We start from the raw sequence: 17,668 nt of genomic DNA, 5'->3' as shown, positions 1-17,668 counted from the left end.
TGAACCTGCAACCCAGGTATGTGCCCTTGACCAGGAGTCAAACCTGAGACCCTTCAGTGCACAGGCTGACTCTAAACACTGAGCCACACTGGCCAGGGCAAGGCTTTTATAAATATGTTTTTATTGATTTGAGAGAGAGAGAGAGAGAGAAACATCAAAGTGGGAGAGATTGCTGCCTCCCGAACACGCCCCTACCAGGGATCGAGCCACAACCTGGGTACGGTTGACCTTTCTGTGCACAGGACGATGCTCCTATCAAATGAGCCACAGCGGCCAGAGCCTACCAAGACTTTTTAAAATTTATTTTTAAATTATATTTGACAAACAATAATATATTAGTTACAAGTGCTGATAAGACTTTTAAAAAAATGCTATGTAAACCTTAAATATAAAACTTGTAGATTTCTGTCTTTGATTACATGTAGTCTTTAAAAATTGAAAATCTCTTGTAGTGTTATAAATAAGTAAAAGAAAAATATACATAATTATTTCTTTACATTATATTTTTAAATCACATAATCCCATCCAGATTTTTACGAGCATCTGAGTGGCTTATCCTTGTTTGTAGTTCTCTTTTTGTATCTGCTTTTATTCTTTAATTCTAATCAATTTAGCCTCTGTATCTGTAATATTGTGACATGTTTTGTACTGTGAAAATATTGGAGAATATGTTTTGGGAATAGAATGTTGTTGGTCCCTGTGTTAAATGATATATGAGTTTTCCCATTTTTAAAGGTCTTTAGAAAAATATTTTTATTTTAATAAGAAAGTTGTACTGGGCTGTAGATGGTGAAGGAATGGCTATATTCCCATTTTCAGAAGCCAAGGATTGTTTCACCTTCAAAATTGCTACCTGAAAGAATCAGGACGTTGTTTATGGCCCGTAGAGAGAGTTAAACATTACCATTGGCCCCATGCAAAAACTACTACAATTTTGAAAGAAAAAGATAGTAAAACCCATTGTTGAGTGGAATAAGGTATCTTGAATGTTTGGCACCAAACTGGTGCAAACTGATACAGCCATGCAAGTGAGCCTCCCACCTTCCAAACTTGTACCAAATGGTAAAATGTGCACCTTTTGTTTCTCTTTCCTCAAAGTGGATTTTTCTTCTGCTCCTGCCCTTTTGCCTACTCCCACTCTTTCCAGGGGAGAACCTCGTGTGTCTGTGCGTGTATGTGTGAGTGTGCATGTGTGAGTTTGTGTGTGTGTGTGTGTGCCTTTAGTGAGTGGGTACTTGGCGGGGGAGAGGGGAAGGAAATAACAATGATTCTCCATCATCCCAGTGAAGGGAAGGGTTTTGTGCTGGGGCGCCTTCCTCCACAGGGTGACATCTCCTTGTGGTTTGTACCAAGAATGGTGCTGCCATTTTAGTAAAGTGCTTTGCTATTTGGAGGATCACAAGGCTTTAGATCCAGCTGGGGACTTACGTGGGGTGTGGAAGGAGTGCTCCTGAATCCTATCACCAGTGTCCTTGTCGGGGGAACAGTGATGCTGGTGGGTGCTCAGCTAGCATCGCTCAGCCAAGCCCAGGCTGCAGCTATTCTCAGGTCCTTGTTGGATAACAATGTAAAGAGAACTGTGGTTTTGCTACTAATTTTCAACACTTAATTTGTCCTAATGATTACTCTGCATAAATTGATTTTTTCTCTCTGTACATTTTGGGTAAGTTCTTGCCTTCATGATTTTTTTTTTTAAGCTTCTGTTCTTTCCTAGGTAGCTTGAAATCTGTTATCTACACTTAATGTGTTTTCTTGTCCACTTCCCTCTCCGTTTGGCCTTCCTTGTGCTTTTTACTTTGTTAAACATACTACTCTTGGTTTAGAGGTAAAGCTCCAAGAAATGAATAGCCCTAATTTGAGGAAACGCTCACTGGATCAGTCCCTGCTGCTTTTTTTCCAGCAGAACACAACAGATTGCTGTTGAATTTTGAATGTCACTGACAGACAGATGATAATGGCTTGAGATGGATAATGAAATGTTTGAAACACAGATGGGCCTGTAAATCGGTTTTCTTTTTCTTAGGGTTTTCTTCTAACATAGAAATTAATGTAATTAACACTGTTTTATACCAATATCCTTCATAAACAGTATCTTTGTAGCCCTATTGTTGAACTATTACATTCATCTATCTGTCTTTGGGAAAGACAGGTCCTGCTTGACAGATGCCCTGGGCAGGCACCTGGTAGATGACGGGCTACCTTGAAACTGTCACTGAAAGGAGGTTACTTGAAAAGTAAACCTTCCACCGAGCTCTCAGCCTTGATCTCAAAGGCTGAATAAGAATTCCATATGCAGCACGTAATCTATAGGAGAATCTGAAGTACAAATTAAGAGAAGTACATGAAGTTCATAATAAGGGTTTTTATTTTAGGAGCTATTGGTAACTATATAAACTCTCACTTAGGTGTCTCCAGGAGAAAAACTAGATCAAATAGAGAAGTTTTTGTCTTTTTCAAGTATGACAGAGTCAGAAGGAGGTGATGAACTAAGATACTGTGTTTTAGGTAACAAGCCTCTTTCTCCTTTGTCTCCAGCATCGGGCCCCAGCCAAGATGGTGTTGGTGGTCACTCGGTGTACTCTCCAGACCGCTACTCGACACTAGGAAGGCTTGACTGCTATCGGTCTGTTGGGCAGCACTTCGAAACCAGGGACTCCAGCTGTCAGACTGAGGAAGTGAAAGTCGTGCCGCCTTCCATGAGGAGAATCAGGGCACAGAAGGGGCAGGGCATCGCTGCCCAGATGAGCCACTTCTCCGGCTCCTCCGGGAACATGTCTGTGCTGAGCGATTCTGCCGGCATTGTGTTCCCCTCTCGCCTCAACAGCGATGCCGGTTTCCACAGTCTTCCCCGCTCCGGAGCCAGGGCCAGCATTCAGTCCCTCGATCCCCGGCTGGGTACCCTGGGCCCTGCAGAAGACCTGGATGGCCCGTTCCCCTACCAGAGGGGTAACCCACAGGCAGATGAAAACTTAGGAAGTGCCTCAAGGACTGGAACACTGTTAAGGCCCAAGTCCCAGGAGCTGAGGCACTTTGAGAGTGAAAACAGAACAAGCCCAGCACGTGTGGTGTCTCCTCATGGGACCTACTCCACCAGCATCATCCCCAATGCCACCCTCTCCTCCTCCTCGGAGGTTATTGTTATTCATACTGCTCAGAGTTCAGGGCAGCTGGACAGTAAAATTAGCAGCTCCTCCTCACACACGAAGATGAAATCCAGAGGCCACCTCCTCCCCAGGCGCTCCGGTGAAGATGACCATCAGTCTCCCAATGGCACCTGGAGTGAGGGTCACCCCACCATTGTTTCACGGGCTTTAGAGCCCCATCCACCCGGTGCAGCCATGCTCTTGTCCCTCTGTGATTCAGCAGTCTCTCTCAGTACCCCAGCACATCAGGAGAGGGGAGCCCAAGCCATGACCTACAACTGTAGAAAGAACCTGAGCTTCCCCGCCCACCCCCAGGATGTGGATGGCAAGAGTGAGTCCAGCTACTCAGGAGGCAGGGGGCACAGCAGCGTGGAGCCCTGGGAATACAGTGCCTCGGGGAGTGGGCGGGCATCCCCACTGAAGCCTCATTTGGCAACTCCTGGTTGCTCCACTCCTGTAAGTAACGTGAGCAGCAGCAGTTTGGACCAGACGTCCAACAAAGATGACGCCAGGTCCCTGTATTCGGAGGACCACGATGGCTACTACACATCTATTTACCCTGATGCCGGACACAGGTCCAGGAATCTGTGCAGAAGCAGCAATGGCTTTGGGAACCCCAGGCACAGCGTGATCAATGTTTTTGATGGAAGAACTCAGAAGAACCAAGGGGACCAGTCCAATGGCCATGAAAAAACCCTTTCTCGAAACATCTCTTTGAAGAAAGCAAAGAAGCCTCCGCTGCCACCTTCTCGGACGGACTCTCTGCGCAGGATCCCCAAGAAGAATGCCCAGACCAACGGGCAGGTGCTAAACGAGAGCCTCATCGCCTCGCTCCAGCACTCGCTGCAGCTGAACCTCCCTGGCAAGGGCGGCCTGTCGCCCTCCCAGAGCCCCTGCAGCGACCCGGAGGAGCCCTGGCTGCCCCGCTCCCGCAGCCAGAGCACGGTGAGCGGGGGCAGCAGCCTGACGTCGGCCACCACGCCCAACGTCCACTCCCTGTGCGGGGTCACCCCGTCACAGAGCGACACGAGCAGTGTCAAGTCCGAGTACACGGACCCTTGGGGTTACTACATTGACTACACGGGCCTGCAAGAAGACGCTGGGAACGCTGGCGGGGGCTGTTCGGCCAGCAATGGGGCTCCAACTGGAAACGGGCCGGTCCGCCACGTCCAGGAGGGGTCCAGGGCCGCCGTGCCCCAGGTGCCTGGCGGCTCAGTCAAACCAAAGATCACCTCCCCGGAGAAGTCCCATAGAGTCACTTCTCCGTCCAGTGGGTATTCCAGCCAGTCGAATACACCCACAGCCCTCACCCCTGTGCCTGTGTTTTTAAAATCAATGTCACCAGCCAATGGGAAGGGGAAGGCCAAGCCCAAGGTCCCAGAAAGGAAGTCCTCCCTGGTGTCCTCGGTGTCCATCTCCTCGTCGTCCACGTCCCTGTCCTCGAACACGTCCACGGAGGGAAGCGGGACTGCAAAGAGGCCAGACACGGTGCCGGCCCCGCTCCCTGCTCTTCCTCCTCTCCCGTCTCTCCCGTCTCCGTGCCCTGCAGACAAGTCTCCTTTTCTTCCCCCTCCCCCGCCTTTAGCAGATTCCCCCGAGGGCCCCCCTCTGCCTCGGTCTCCCCTTTTCCCCCCTCCACCACCAGAAGCCCTCACACCCTTCTGTCCTGCTGACGTGTGCTTCCCCCCTCCCCCCGCCACACATAGCCCCCTTCTGGACTCATCTGCCCCGGTGCTGTCCCCTCCACCGTCTGCACCCTCCGTGGCTCCCCCTCCTGCCCCACCCCTTGACCCCAAATTGATGAAAGATGCCAGGCCTTCTTTCAAAAAGTGGAGCCAGCCAGACTCCCCCCAGGAGGCCTTTGGCCAGCCCGTGACCAAGGAGGAGGGCGGCAGGCCCCCCATGCCCCTGATAACCACAGAAGCCCTGCAGATGGTGCAGCTGAGGCCGGTGAAGAACTCAGGAACCGAGGGAGCACTGTCGCGCGAACAAGCATCTCAGGAAAAACGAACTCCGGTTGTGCCCCAGTATCATTTAAAGCCATCTGCTTTCCTGAAATCCCGAAATAGCATAAATGAAATGGAGAGTGAAAGCCAGCCTGCCTCCGTGACAAGCTCGCTTCCGACTCCTGCCAAGATCATGAGTCAGGGTCACCAGGACGGTGCAGCCGAGCGTGGCCTCCCGAGCAGCAGCCCAGGCGGCGCTGGGGAGGCAGAGGCTGGGCCGGGCCCCGGGACCACACCGCTCCAGAGGGCCCCTGGACCTTCGCCCAGCAAAAAGCCGCCCCCCATTTCCAAGAAGCCCAAACTGTTCCTGGTGGTGCCACCTCCACAGAGAGATTTCACAGTGGAGCCAGCAGAGAACGTGAGCGGAGCGGCGCCCAGCCCCACGAGGGGAGAGGCCAGAGAGAGTTGTGCAGCCGGGGCTGGTTGTGATGAAACCGACTCTGGCAGCTCGGTTCTTGAGGGAGGAGCTGCAGGATCCACGTCCCCAGGCAGAGTGGAAGCCAATGTCCCCATGGTGCAGCCCAGTGCTTCACCAGCCCCCAAGCAGGAGGAGCCAGGCACCGAGAACAGTGTGGACCGTGGGGACCGTGTGGAGGAGAGCTGCCTGTCTCTGCAGGACCCAGGGCGTGAGTCTGGTTTTCTCTCGTTCCCCTCCGACCATGTGCAGCCGCAGCAAATAGGGTTGGTGCATGTTCACATTAGAGCCAGCAGTTGGTGGCTTCCCTGCGCTGCCTCACACTTAGGTTACCAACTTGGCATTTTGTGAATTTTTTTAAAAAGCTGCATCTAAGGGTAGAGCTTACAGAAGGGCAGAGAAAAGGAGGTGGGGGATGGTGGTCTGCAGCAGACTGGGTATTAAATAGCAATGAGTAATCTCCCTTCTGGAGAGCTGCAAAGAAATGTTACAACACAGTTTAAGAGCTTAGTTCTAGACTTGAGCAGAAAAGAATGAGCTTTGGCCATAATGCGCCCCCATCTTTGTAAAATATTAGACTATAGACCCCACTGCCTGTCCCTGTGGTTCTCACGTTGTCAGGAATGGCAGGGAAGCAAACGTGGAGCTTGGTTGAAGACTGAAATCCAAGTCACTCATGAATCTTGTGTTTGCTCGCTCGCTTCTCATAGCTGGGGTGCCGGAGACCGCTGCGGCCGGCCCTTCCTCGGAGATCTTGGACTTCCTTCAGGAGGAAGGGAGTGATGAGGCGATGACCCCCAGCCGACCCCGGACCACGGAAGACCTCTTTGCAGCTATTCACAGGTACCCAAAACTCATATTTTCCTCTCCTTCATGAGTCCCCCTTTCCACATGGTTCCTCAGTTTATTTTTCTTTGTTGAGATTTCTTCTATCACCCATTTAGGCTTCATTAACTTGATTACTGATCCATTTTAGTGTGTTTCTATATTTTTATTTCCTCTGACTCCAGTTTCTGCTTTACTTTGTTCCACTAATTTTAATGATGACGTGGAGATCAGAGGCTCAGTGTGAAGCCTCTGGTTGGCACTGCTCTCGCTGGCCTGAAATGCAGTGTGTCAGTCATATAACAGGGTATTAAGAGTTGGATTGGAGCAGCCATGGTCCAGTCAAGGTGAGGAGTGCTGTTCTTCGGACTTAAGATGCACAGAGTAGCTCTACAAGACATAATCTTTCCTAAGGGTGCTTCATTATTATTTTATTGTTATTGTTATTTTCATTTTTATTTTACAGAAAAGACAGGATTTGATAGAGCAACTTCTTTGGCTACTTAAACATTTCAATAAAAGAGTGCATCTTTTTAAAGCAGGAGTGAAAGGAATTAAATCCACTCGTTACTGTATGCTGCTAGTGCCATCTACTGGCATCAGAGATTATTTGGTTTAAAAAGATAAAGAGTAAAATTTTTTTAAATAACTGCCTGCAGTGTTACACTTTTTATATGTGATCACCGAGTGAATAGGATTTAACACTAGAGTTTTATTTATTGCCTCATTCTTCTGGTTGTAAATAGCCGAGTACTCTCACAACAGTGAGATTGTAAAAATTGATGAGATTGTATATGTGCAAGTGCTTTCTATATAAAACCTTCGCTTCCTTCTAGACTTCTTGACCACAGTATTTTAAGATAACTCTTACAAAGGCCCTTATGCTTCCAAAGCCTTGTATTGCCCTAAGTCAAGGTCCCCTTTTTCCTCTCCTGAAATAAAAAATCCTGTAACATCATTTGATTGTGTGAATAACCTTGTGTATGACCGTTGTCCCAATTCTTGAAATATAACAAAACTTCTTGCATGAGAGGAAAAGCATAGTGCTGTCCCTACCTGAGATTCCTCATGCAACATATAAAACCTAACTTGGGAGGAAAAATCCAAGTTGGTGAATTAAAGTGCTTGTGAAGAATTGTACTTTTTACCTCTTGGCTGTAGTATTGGTATAGTATCCCAGAAGACCCCACAGACTGCCCTGTTAACATCGTCCGACTGTTCTCTTTGATCTCATTAGGAATGAAAAGGTAGCTAGTTATCAGATTTTTCCTTGCAACAGGGAAATGAACAATGCTGCCTCCTTTGAACTCAACATTAGTGGCATTTCTGGAGGTCTGTGCAGCTGTTTCTAACTCTGACCATGTGAGATACATAATAAGCACTCAATAAGTATTTTCTGAGTTAAATGAGACCAAGTGGTATTGAACTGTTTGGAAGTTGTTTCAAGACTCGGCATCTTTCATTTAGTATGGAATGCCCTGGGTTACTAGATGTGCAGGCCTATATATTTATAATAGCATCGCAGAAAAGATGCGTTGCCTGGTTGCTCTGTGTACTAAATACTTGGTCTCAGTGAGAAACGCAACTGTTGTAGGCCCAAATCACTATGTGCTTTTCCTAAAAATATGCCAAAGATCTCTTCTATATTTTATTTTAGCAACCTTCTTAAGGACCTGAAAAATTTGTGGTTTCTCCTACTAGAAAATTATATCTAGAGCATAATTATAATTATATCTACAGCAGATGTAGAAATCAGCCTGTCTGAATTATTCTGTGTACGCACGGTAGCCTTACAGGCTGACTAGGATAGGATTGCCAAGAGAGAGCCAGGACACATGCTAGTTTTTATTTTAGCATTGATGATATATTAGTAGACATCTTAAAAATCCACCTAAAGTTTGTGACTTTTAGGGCTTTATTTCATATCCCCTTCAGTACCTAAGCTAATAATTTAAAATAAAGAATATCTAAATTGAAACACAGCCTTCAAGTTTTAGAATGCAAATTAATTTTCTTCAGATTGGAAGCCAGATGGAAAATGTAGAACGCCAGTTGAGGTGTGAAATTTTTATATTCATTGAAGTAATTAGTTTTCAAGCCAGAGTTAACTGTTTAAGCACCTTTTACAGCCACCTTCTTTAAAAATACACACACAGTGTGTGTGTGTGTGTGTGTGTACATACATACATGCAGAGAATTCAAATATTTAGATTTAATTCTCATTTTAGGGGGCAGTTGCTCTTCAAAAACAACACTATTATAAATTTTCATCCCTTCTCTTAATTCTGAATCTATAATGAAAGGCCATAGCTTTAATCAAATATTGCTGTGGCTTGTTGTATGGCACTTGACACACCCTCTTCATTGAAAAACCAAGCAAAAGATATGCAAAAATGGGATGAGCAGAGCTGCTTTTGGGGCGCAACCTGTAGAAATTGTGAGGCCGTGTGCTAGAAATGGAAAATCACTCCATCAGGTCCTAGTTCTTACATTCAGCTGTGTGACTTCTCTCTTTAGACCTCAGTTACCTCCTCTGGTCAGACTAAACCATCTACTTTTCCAGCTCTGCAATTCTGAGATGCTGTTATTTCTGTGGTTTCTATCAGTTGCTCAGTAGCTTACCCTAGAGCATTGCTTTAATTGACAGCTGAGAAGGACCATTGAACCCAAATATGATAGGCCAGGCTCTGCATTACCAAGGGGACTGGTGCCACGTCAGGTGTGGCCACCCTTCAGCCTCTGAATTAGGTCCTTACTATGTCCTGTCTTCTGCTTTGGTAGCTTCTTTTTAGCCAGAAGCATGGAGAGGACCCTGGGAGCACCCAGCCTGGGACAGCCATCCTGACTCACCCTCCCCTGTGCCCTGCTGTGCAGGCCACATAAAAACAGCACTGAAGCCTGACTTGGTGGCAGGAAGGGAAAGTTATATTTTCCTAAATGACACTCAAAGGTTTATTAAGCACCTATATGCTAGGCCTGACATGTTATGGCTGTTATTGCATTCATCTTGATTGATAAAGTATGTGGTACCTGCTGTTATTCCCCTTTTCCATGTAGGAAACAGAATCAGAAACTTTAAGTGGCCCCAGGAGACTGAGCAAGGTCACTTGAGCGGTGGGATTGAACTCAGGTCCATGTGACTGCAGGGGTGCTTTATCGCACCGAATCCTCGCAGGCCTGTGAGGCTGATCATCCATCATTCCCATTTTACAAGTATGAAAACTAAGGTGCAGTATAGACAAGTAACTGATCCAAGATCACACAGCTAGAAGCCGGTAGTGCTCAAATTCGACTCTTAATCTGTATGTTCAGATAGCATCCTCTCAACTTCTCCCTGCTGCATATTCTAGAATTTTAAAGCAGAAAATGAGATATACCCATGACTTATCAAATGTACCGAGTTTTCTTAAAGCAAGGTCACCTATACTCCGCTAAGGGATTCCTTGCACACTGAGTGGTTGTTATGAAAATACCAGCAAGAGGTCACTTGGCTCAACTGCTGTATTATCTCTGATTCACTCAGCAGAAAACACATTGAACAGGGAGATTCTTAGAGACTGAGGACAAGAAATACCGCAGGAAACACATCACTTTCCCCGAAGGCCCCTCCTCTTTCATACTCTCCCCACCTCGCTCACATTTTCTTCATCAGCTAGAGGTCCTCTGATGTCAGTCAGGAAACAGGACCTGGTGTGGAAGGTTTGCTTCAGTTTTCTGGACCAATGGACTCCTAGGAGTTGACACATGGCCCAGTAGGAGCCAGGGAAGATTGGTTTTATGTCAGACTCTTGCAGGATTGTACTAGAACCTGGGTGGGGGCCTGTCTCAGTAGACAGGATATTCTGGGAGTTGGCTTATCTATTAGGCCTGTTCAGTGCCAGCTCCAAACAGAAAAAGGAAGAGTAGAAAGAAAGGATGACCAGCACCGTGAAATCCACTCAGGATCAGTCCAGTGTAGGAGAATTAAATAAAAAATGGCAGTTATTAAAAGCTGTAGAAATGGTCCTATACGAAGTAAGTTATTACGATGTCTGAGATTTGTTTCAAAGTAGTCCATTGAGGGTGGAGTTCATAGAAAAGGGGCCATGAGTTAATAATTATAGCTGGGTCATGGGCACACATGGTAATACAATGAACTGTTCTGTTTGCATGGGTGTTTGGAGGTTTACATAGCAAAAATAATAGCTGGAGACCTGAATGTGGTAAGACAGGCAGGTGGTTGTGGCTGCCATCCAGTGGACCACTGGGAAGTAACCTGTATCTTAATGTTATTAAATCTCAGATCCAAGAGGAAAGTCCTTGGCCGTAAAGATTCAGAGGACGATCACACCCGAAACCATTCTCCCTCCCCACCAGTGACACCCACGGGTGCTGCCCCCAGCCTCGCCTCCCCAAAGCAAGTGGGATCAATTCAGAGAAGTGTCCGTAAGAGCAGCACCAGCAGTGACAACTTCAAAGCTCTGCTGCTGAAAAAGGGGAGTCGGTCAGACACCAGCGCCCGCATGTCCGCAGCTGAGATGCTCAAGAACACAGACCCTAGGTTCCAGAGGTCAAGGTCGGAGCCTTCCCCGGACACTCCCGACAGCCCATCCAGCTGTTCCCCAAGCAAGAGCAGGAGGGCCCAGGAGGAGTGGGCCAAGAACGAAGGCTTGATGCCTCGGAGCCTGTCCTTCTCAGGCCCCAGGTACGGCCGAAGCCGAACCCCACCATCGGCGGCCAGCAGCAGGTACAGCGTGCGGAACCGGATCCAGAGCAGCCCCATGACCGTCATCTCGGAAGGCGAGGGGGAAGCCACGGAGCCTGGAGACAGCAGGGCTCGCTGTGCCCTGGGCGCGGCCAGGGGCTGTTCGCTGGACGGGCTGGCGGGGGAAGAAGTGCACGAGGACAGCCTGCGCTGTGGCCCTGCCGGTGGGACAGTCAGTGCCCAGGGCAGGGATCCGTCGGAACAGTGTGGAGGTCCCCTGAGGGAGGAGAGTTAGGGGCGAGAACAGGAGCCTCCCGCATGACACGGGGGAGACGCACAGCACATCGCTCCAGGAAGCCTGTGGGGTGCCCTCCCCTGCCTGCCCGGGGAGCCCACTTGGCACTGTGCTGGGGCCCCGGGCACTGCCCCGCCCGCGGTGGGTGAGGGTGATTTGGGACTCACTTGGCACTTGCCCTGGGGCGTAAAAGCAAGTAGAAGCTTAACTTCTGAAAGCGCTTCCTGGGGAAGATGTTTGTGTGTGTGCTAAATGCTGGGGGGGTGTGCACAGGTGTGTATGTGTGCATTTTGAACACTTTTTAGGTAAAAAAATACACAGGCACACACAAACAACATGTACAGGCATATGAGGAAAAAAGACAGTTATGCTAGGTGGAGTGATGGAGGCTTCTGGACTGGTGGTGAGCGCTTTAGAAGCATGGTTCTGGACATGAGCTCATTCCAGAAGGAGGGGACCATCACTTCTAAGAGGGGATAGATTTGCTGGCTCTGAGTGCACAGAACACGTGGGTGTGTGCACAGGTGTGCTTTCGCGGTTCACCCAAAAGGCTGGGAAAGGGCTAAGTGACTAATTGGTTCAGGTACTTTTTTCTGGGGAAAAAAGGCTTTCTTTCTTTTTTGTAAAAATGACAGACATGTGGAAGGGGCAACGCTATAACTCAGAGCCTGCTGCTGTGCAGCTACAGACAACCTTCAGCCTGACTTTTAGAAACGGGGGTCATTTTTTTACTGAATTTCCTGCTTGAGGATCGAGGACCTCCGAGAACTGAAATGAGGGTTTGCACGTGCAGAAGGTGGGAGTGAGAGAAGGCAGAGGGGCGAGGGATACACTGCTGCAATTCGTTTCCTGCTTATGAAAGAAAACTATTTTTCAGAATTAGATTTGAAAACTTGCACTACAGAACTGTGGGCGGAGCTTTTCCTTGCACAACTGTTTTTACCAGAGTTTAAACTTCCATTTGGCAATTTCTTATCACTTGAAACGTCAACATTTGCTAACTTTTGGATACCCTTTTGGTTACACCAAAGAAAAAGTTATGGCTATTTTTCCTTGAACTGCCTGCAGTATCTTGTCCTCACTGAGAGAGGTTTATCGAAATCTATTATATATTACCTTACTTGGACGAAAATGCCGAATAGCTCTTGTTAGTCTAATAAACTGATAAAAAATGGCAGGGCTTGGCTATTAATTAGCCCTGAAAATGAGTTTTTAGATTAAAAAGATTTTTTTGCATCATGTGGTTTGTGCGTTTTTATGTTTTATAAATAATTGAGTTAGGTAATTACCTTCTAATCTTCTTCAGTCAGAATGTTAACACTTCTAGACATGGGGAAACGTATGTGAACCATTTATTCTTATGTCATATTCTTGTGACCCCTCTCCCCGCTCCCTCCCAACTACCCTGGACTTGATTTGTTGGTGAAATAAAATCAGAGTCTTGTCTCCTTCACTAGAAGGACCTAGGTGGCAATGCTGTAATTCTTGGATGACATACCAGACAGCTGCCTGTTGTCATCTTTTCTGGTATGCAAATGTCATCTAAAAGTTGGACCACACAGGCCAAATCATCATAAGGTTTATACAGTAAAACCTCAGATACTCAGTTTATACAAGTCTTTGAGAGAAAAGAGAAAAAACACCTAAAGAATTAAGGATCCTTCTGTTCTCTGAAGAAAACAAAACACTTCGTTTCAAACACAACCAGAAATCAAGACCTGACATTTGGCCAAAAGCAAATGGCTTTTTACCTTTTGGGGCAGTTGCCTACTACAAGGATTTTTCTTCTTCTTAATTTTAGAAAAGTGGTGTTGGCTTTTGAATATGAAATCTCCTCGTCGCTACCTAGAAAAGATTAGAATGTACGTAGCTACCAGAAAATTTTAAGTTAATATACAGATCATATATGTTTAAGGTGAGATAAACGACATCAAAACTAATTATAAAAATATTTTTAAAAAACCGTTTTTAACGGAAAAAGTATATTAGGTTTTTAAATTTGCTTTGAATAAAACAGTTGTAAAGTAAACATTTGAACGTTACTTCTTTTTGTAAGTACATGCATTTTTTAATAATGAGATAGGTCTTCTTGTACAGAGCTGTTGAGTGCTTTGCTGGATGCGAACAGAACAGCAGTGAAGACCAGAAGGTGCCTGTGGGAGGTGGGACCTAACAGAGAAGATCTGGAACATCACAGACACTGTGGATGATGCCATCTAAAAGGACATGTGGAAAAACAACTCTAAGTAATGTCCTGTGGATTTGAATAAAATATGAATAATGTATTGACTGATAGTTCAGATGTTGTGATGTGGAGAGATGCAGGAACGTTTCCCAGGCGTGGATGAACTATAGGGAGACGAGCCTAGACTCATTCCTGAACCACATGGCATCGTCAGCTTTGCTGCTGTGGGGCCAGCCGCTGCTAACGGATCATGTCATACCTAAAAGCTCAGAGAGGGTAGGCTTGACCCTGCCTTGTACCCCGAGACTGTTAAGTACCAGATAGTCAGACACAAGCCCCAGGCCTAAATTATTTCCACTTCAGTTTTTCTAAAAGTTGGGAGAGAAACAAATGCCCATTTAGTTTGTCCATTGGGAGCAGCCTCAACTTCAGTGTGATTTCTGCCCTCCTGTTTCTGAAGAGTATTGATTGAAACCATTGCTTCTCATGTGCGGATGAGCCTGTGTGTTTGACGAATGACAAGGACAAGGAAAGAAGAGGTGGTGGCTCTGTGTCTCTCATTCCCCACCCAACACCACACCCAGCTCTGGTGGATATTCTGGAAGGACAGCTGAGGCTCGGGATTGACTTTATTGGGTCTATCTTAATGTGTTTTCAGTACATTAAATGAATGAATGATTTACATTGCTGAGGCTTTATCATGAAATAAGCACAGCAGGATAATTTACTTTGGCAGATATTAGGATATTGTTGTGGGGAGAGGAGGGGGTGTTAATTTTGGATAAAGCATGGACCTGATTCTTGAGGTCTGTTTTTCTGTAATAAGTTATTCAGTTACTATACTGTAGTCTGTTTCACTGAGCTGCTTAAACTACCTTCCACCTTTATTTACAGAACAAAGACTAGAAGCAATTTGTAGTTATTTGTCAAGCAATGAAAAAAAAAAAGCCGTTTATTAAATACTTCTAATGTCCTAGGTTAGAATGAGTGTTTAAGATCAACACATGTGGACGAGAGATCATTAAGGAACTTCAAACCTAGGGAAAAGACGCATAAACAATGAACTATCGGGTGAAACCTGTCAGTGTTGGAGTAGAGAAGGGAGAACATTCAGGCCGAACCCTGCCGGCACCCACCGACGGCGTTCTCACCAACAGCACCCGCCTTGGCTGAGGCTGGCGACGCATCCAAGCGATACCAGGCCCCTGGCCCCCGCCGTTGTCAGGAAAGTTGCTTTCCTCATGCAGGTGCCATCCCTCCTCTTGTGGCCTCCCTCCTCTTCGCCCTAGAACAGATGGGGAGCGGGAGGAACAGTGCTCTTGCAACCTTGGAAGCACCAATAGGATGGAAGCCACATGTGGAAGGCAGAGGGGAAAGGAGCCTGGCCCGCTGAGAACATCCAGTCACTGCACCAGCCTTGGGCTGTCCCCCTGCAGGCTCACTGGGTGAATCATTTTTCACTGACTGCAGGTAAGGGATGTGGCCCTCAGAGGAAGATGTCACTGCCTCTGACTAGGTAGATGGGGGAGGCATTGGCTGTGGGGAACCTGAGCCAAGACTTCACAGACGATTTTATCACCAAGCACAGGGAGTTGGCTGGATCAAGTCATTCCAGATGGAGGGAATGACATGAGCAAGGGCACAGAGGCAAAGCGTTTAGAGGGAGCCACGTAGCTAAAAGAAGATGCTAGTAAAACAGTGGGATGTGAGACTGGAATGGTCTGCTGGAGCAAGAATGTAGAGGGCCTGGGATGTCATTCTAAAAAATCTGGGTTTGGTTTTGTAGTACTGAGGAATGACGAGAGTTTTTAAGGAGGGGAATGACATGACTTGGCTTGGTTCTTAGCCTTCTTTACAAGCTACACGCCCCTGGTGACAACATCTAATTCTATAGCATTAAATACGATACATACTAGTAACTCCTAAATATTTCCTCTGCTGACTTCCTCCATGAGCTCCAGCTTAGTGTATCGACTGCCTACTCAGAACCTGCATTAGAGGTGTTTTAACCTTACTACATCCAAACCCTACTTCTCCCCAAGTCTTTACCTTGTGACTTAATGGCATTACAATTCACAAGTGCCTCAGGCCCCATATCCAGGCTCATCCTTGTGGCCTCTTTTTCACCCCATATCTAAACCATAGGCAAGTCATGTCAACTGTATTGCCAAAATATTTCACAAGTCCAGTTGCTTCATGCCAGTTCCACTGCTACCTATTAGGCCCAAACTATTACCTCCTGACCAGACTATTTCAAAAGCCCCCACCTGGCCTCATCTTTACTGCGCACCTTCAACCACTCAATCCACCCTGCAAAATGTGTAGCACTCCCCTACGTCAAACCCCCAAAGATGGGGCATTGCAACTGGAGTAGGATCCTGACTCCTTGCTGTGCCCGCAAGGCCTCTTTACGACCTGTCCCTGTTCCCCTCACGCGTTCTCTTCTGTCCCTGAATAGAAGCTATTCCTGCCTCAGCCTGTAATACTGTAAAGAAAAGTTCCTGTATTTCTATGCCCGTTTCATCTCCTCAGGAAGTAGACCCAGACAGCATTGTCAAAGGTTTTACTGCCGTGTGACACCTTTGAAAGGAAAAGGGAGGAAGGCAGGGAGAGCCATCAGACTGCGGTCCTGAGCATACAAGTCTGCCTGTGTGATGGGGGCTCGCTGGAGGGGCCTGTGTTGGACAGGAGCAGCTGGGTCCTTTACCACTGCCTTGCTTGGTCTTTGACAAGAGGCCACCCTGAGGAAAATGTGCCCTCGATTTCCACAGCTTAGCGAAACCAGTGGCTACCAACCCTTCCCGCCTTGAGAAGAGCATGAGCTCAGCTTGGAAGCTAAGGTGGGCCCCGGTGAAGCCAACAGTTGGAGGCTGTCATGTCAGCTAGCCACACCTCCTGCAGCTGGATGGCAAGTCTTCCCTTGAACGGGGACCTAAGTGGCACATCTCCATGCCTGTCCCAGTCCACCCCTGTACCATGTGGATCCACTTCCCTGTAAACTCCTCCAGGGCTCTGGTGGATTTCTCTCCCTGAGGAGAAACTTTAGAAGAACATTTTGGTGGGACCATCTACAGCACCTTCCTGTAGTTGGTGGTCTCCAGATGACAACTGGTACTCACCATCCCCCCTCCTTCACTCTAAATTCCTTTCACCCTCAACTGTCACCTCTGCTGGTCTGGGTGGCTTTCCTGATGGCGTGAACCAAGCTCATTCCAGGGGATTCCGAGCTCCTGGACGTCACACCCTTCTCAGACCAGGGTTGCAGCAGGTGTCCATTCAGTACAATTAGGCAGGGGTGCCCCACGTGGGCCTCTGATTTCCTCACATCGTTTAACAGCAGCTTACCCCGGCTGCAGTTCAGGGTTGACTATCCCTGACATTATGGTGACTCTTCTTGCCTGCTGGTCCCTGGACAAAGGACACCAAGGCGCCCAAGTGAGAGCATTGGGCTGAAGTTCAATGGCACTTTTGCTGTGCTGCCTGGGGAGGGTGTGCGCCTTTGAGAACAAGGACGTCTGGCTCTGCAGTGCCTAGAGCTGTGGGGTGGAAAGTGTTACAGCCCTTAGTGGTTCACTGGGAGTGATGGCAAGTGGAGTCACTCTTCCTCCTACCCCTTGTTTCCCAGGTCCATGTGTCCTTCCTCTTGCGGACACAGCACCATATGGGTTCTCTGATTTAGTAGGTAAACTGTGTTCCGGAGATGGTGCTCCATCCTGACAGGGTATTGTCTCCAACCAGGCACCAAAGCAGGTCTTTTCGGTGTTCTATCAGGCCAGCAGCTTCTAGATGGCACAGTGAGTGAGAGGAACAGCAGATCCCATGGCTATGAACTGGAACATAGTAAGGACTCCACAATGACTTAAGAATGAATGAAAATAAATGACATTTCAGTGAAATGTTTGGGGTGGAGGGAAAGGAGATTTTTAGGAGGTAAAGTGATGAAAGAAATGGATGAATGCACTGGGTTTAAATGAATTGTTTTAAGATTTTGAAAATATATAATCATATGAAAATTTACACACACATAGACCAATGTGGATGGCTCTGTGGGGAAGCATCCACATTGGGTATGTGGGGGGGGGACTGGCCACCTTAATTTTCTGTCATGGTCCCTG

General features: G+C 47.3%; 1 protein-coding gene across 7 annotated transcripts in view; it reads left to right on the top strand.

The window, feature by feature from the left end:
• The window catches only part of NHSL1 (NHS like 1), a 193,570-nt gene extending 180,966 nt beyond the window's left edge, over nt 1-12,604 (top strand). For all 7 annotated transcript variants that reach the window (XM_081141375.1, XM_081141373.1, XM_081141377.1 and 4 more), the window contains 3 exons: nt 2,536-5,775; nt 6,275-6,407; nt 10,672-12,604. In XM_081141375.1, the coding sequence (XP_080997501.1) occupies nt 2,536-5,775; nt 6,275-6,407; nt 10,672-11,368 (4,070 nt within the window). In that variant the 3' untranslated portion in view covers nt 11,369-12,604. The remainder of the gene's footprint in view (nt 1-2,535; nt 5,776-6,274; nt 6,408-10,671) is intronic.
• The last annotated feature ends 5,064 nt before the right edge of the window (nt 12,605-17,668 follow it).

Source organism: Miniopterus schreibersii (assembly GCF_964146895.1).
Source record: "Miniopterus schreibersii genome assembly, chromosome: 6".
NCBI classification, from domain to species: Eukaryota; Metazoa; Chordata; class Mammalia; order Chiroptera; family Miniopteridae; genus Miniopterus; species Miniopterus schreibersii.
The sequence above is the reverse complement of the archived record's forward strand: the minus strand, read 5'-3'. Positions and strand labels throughout refer to the sequence as shown.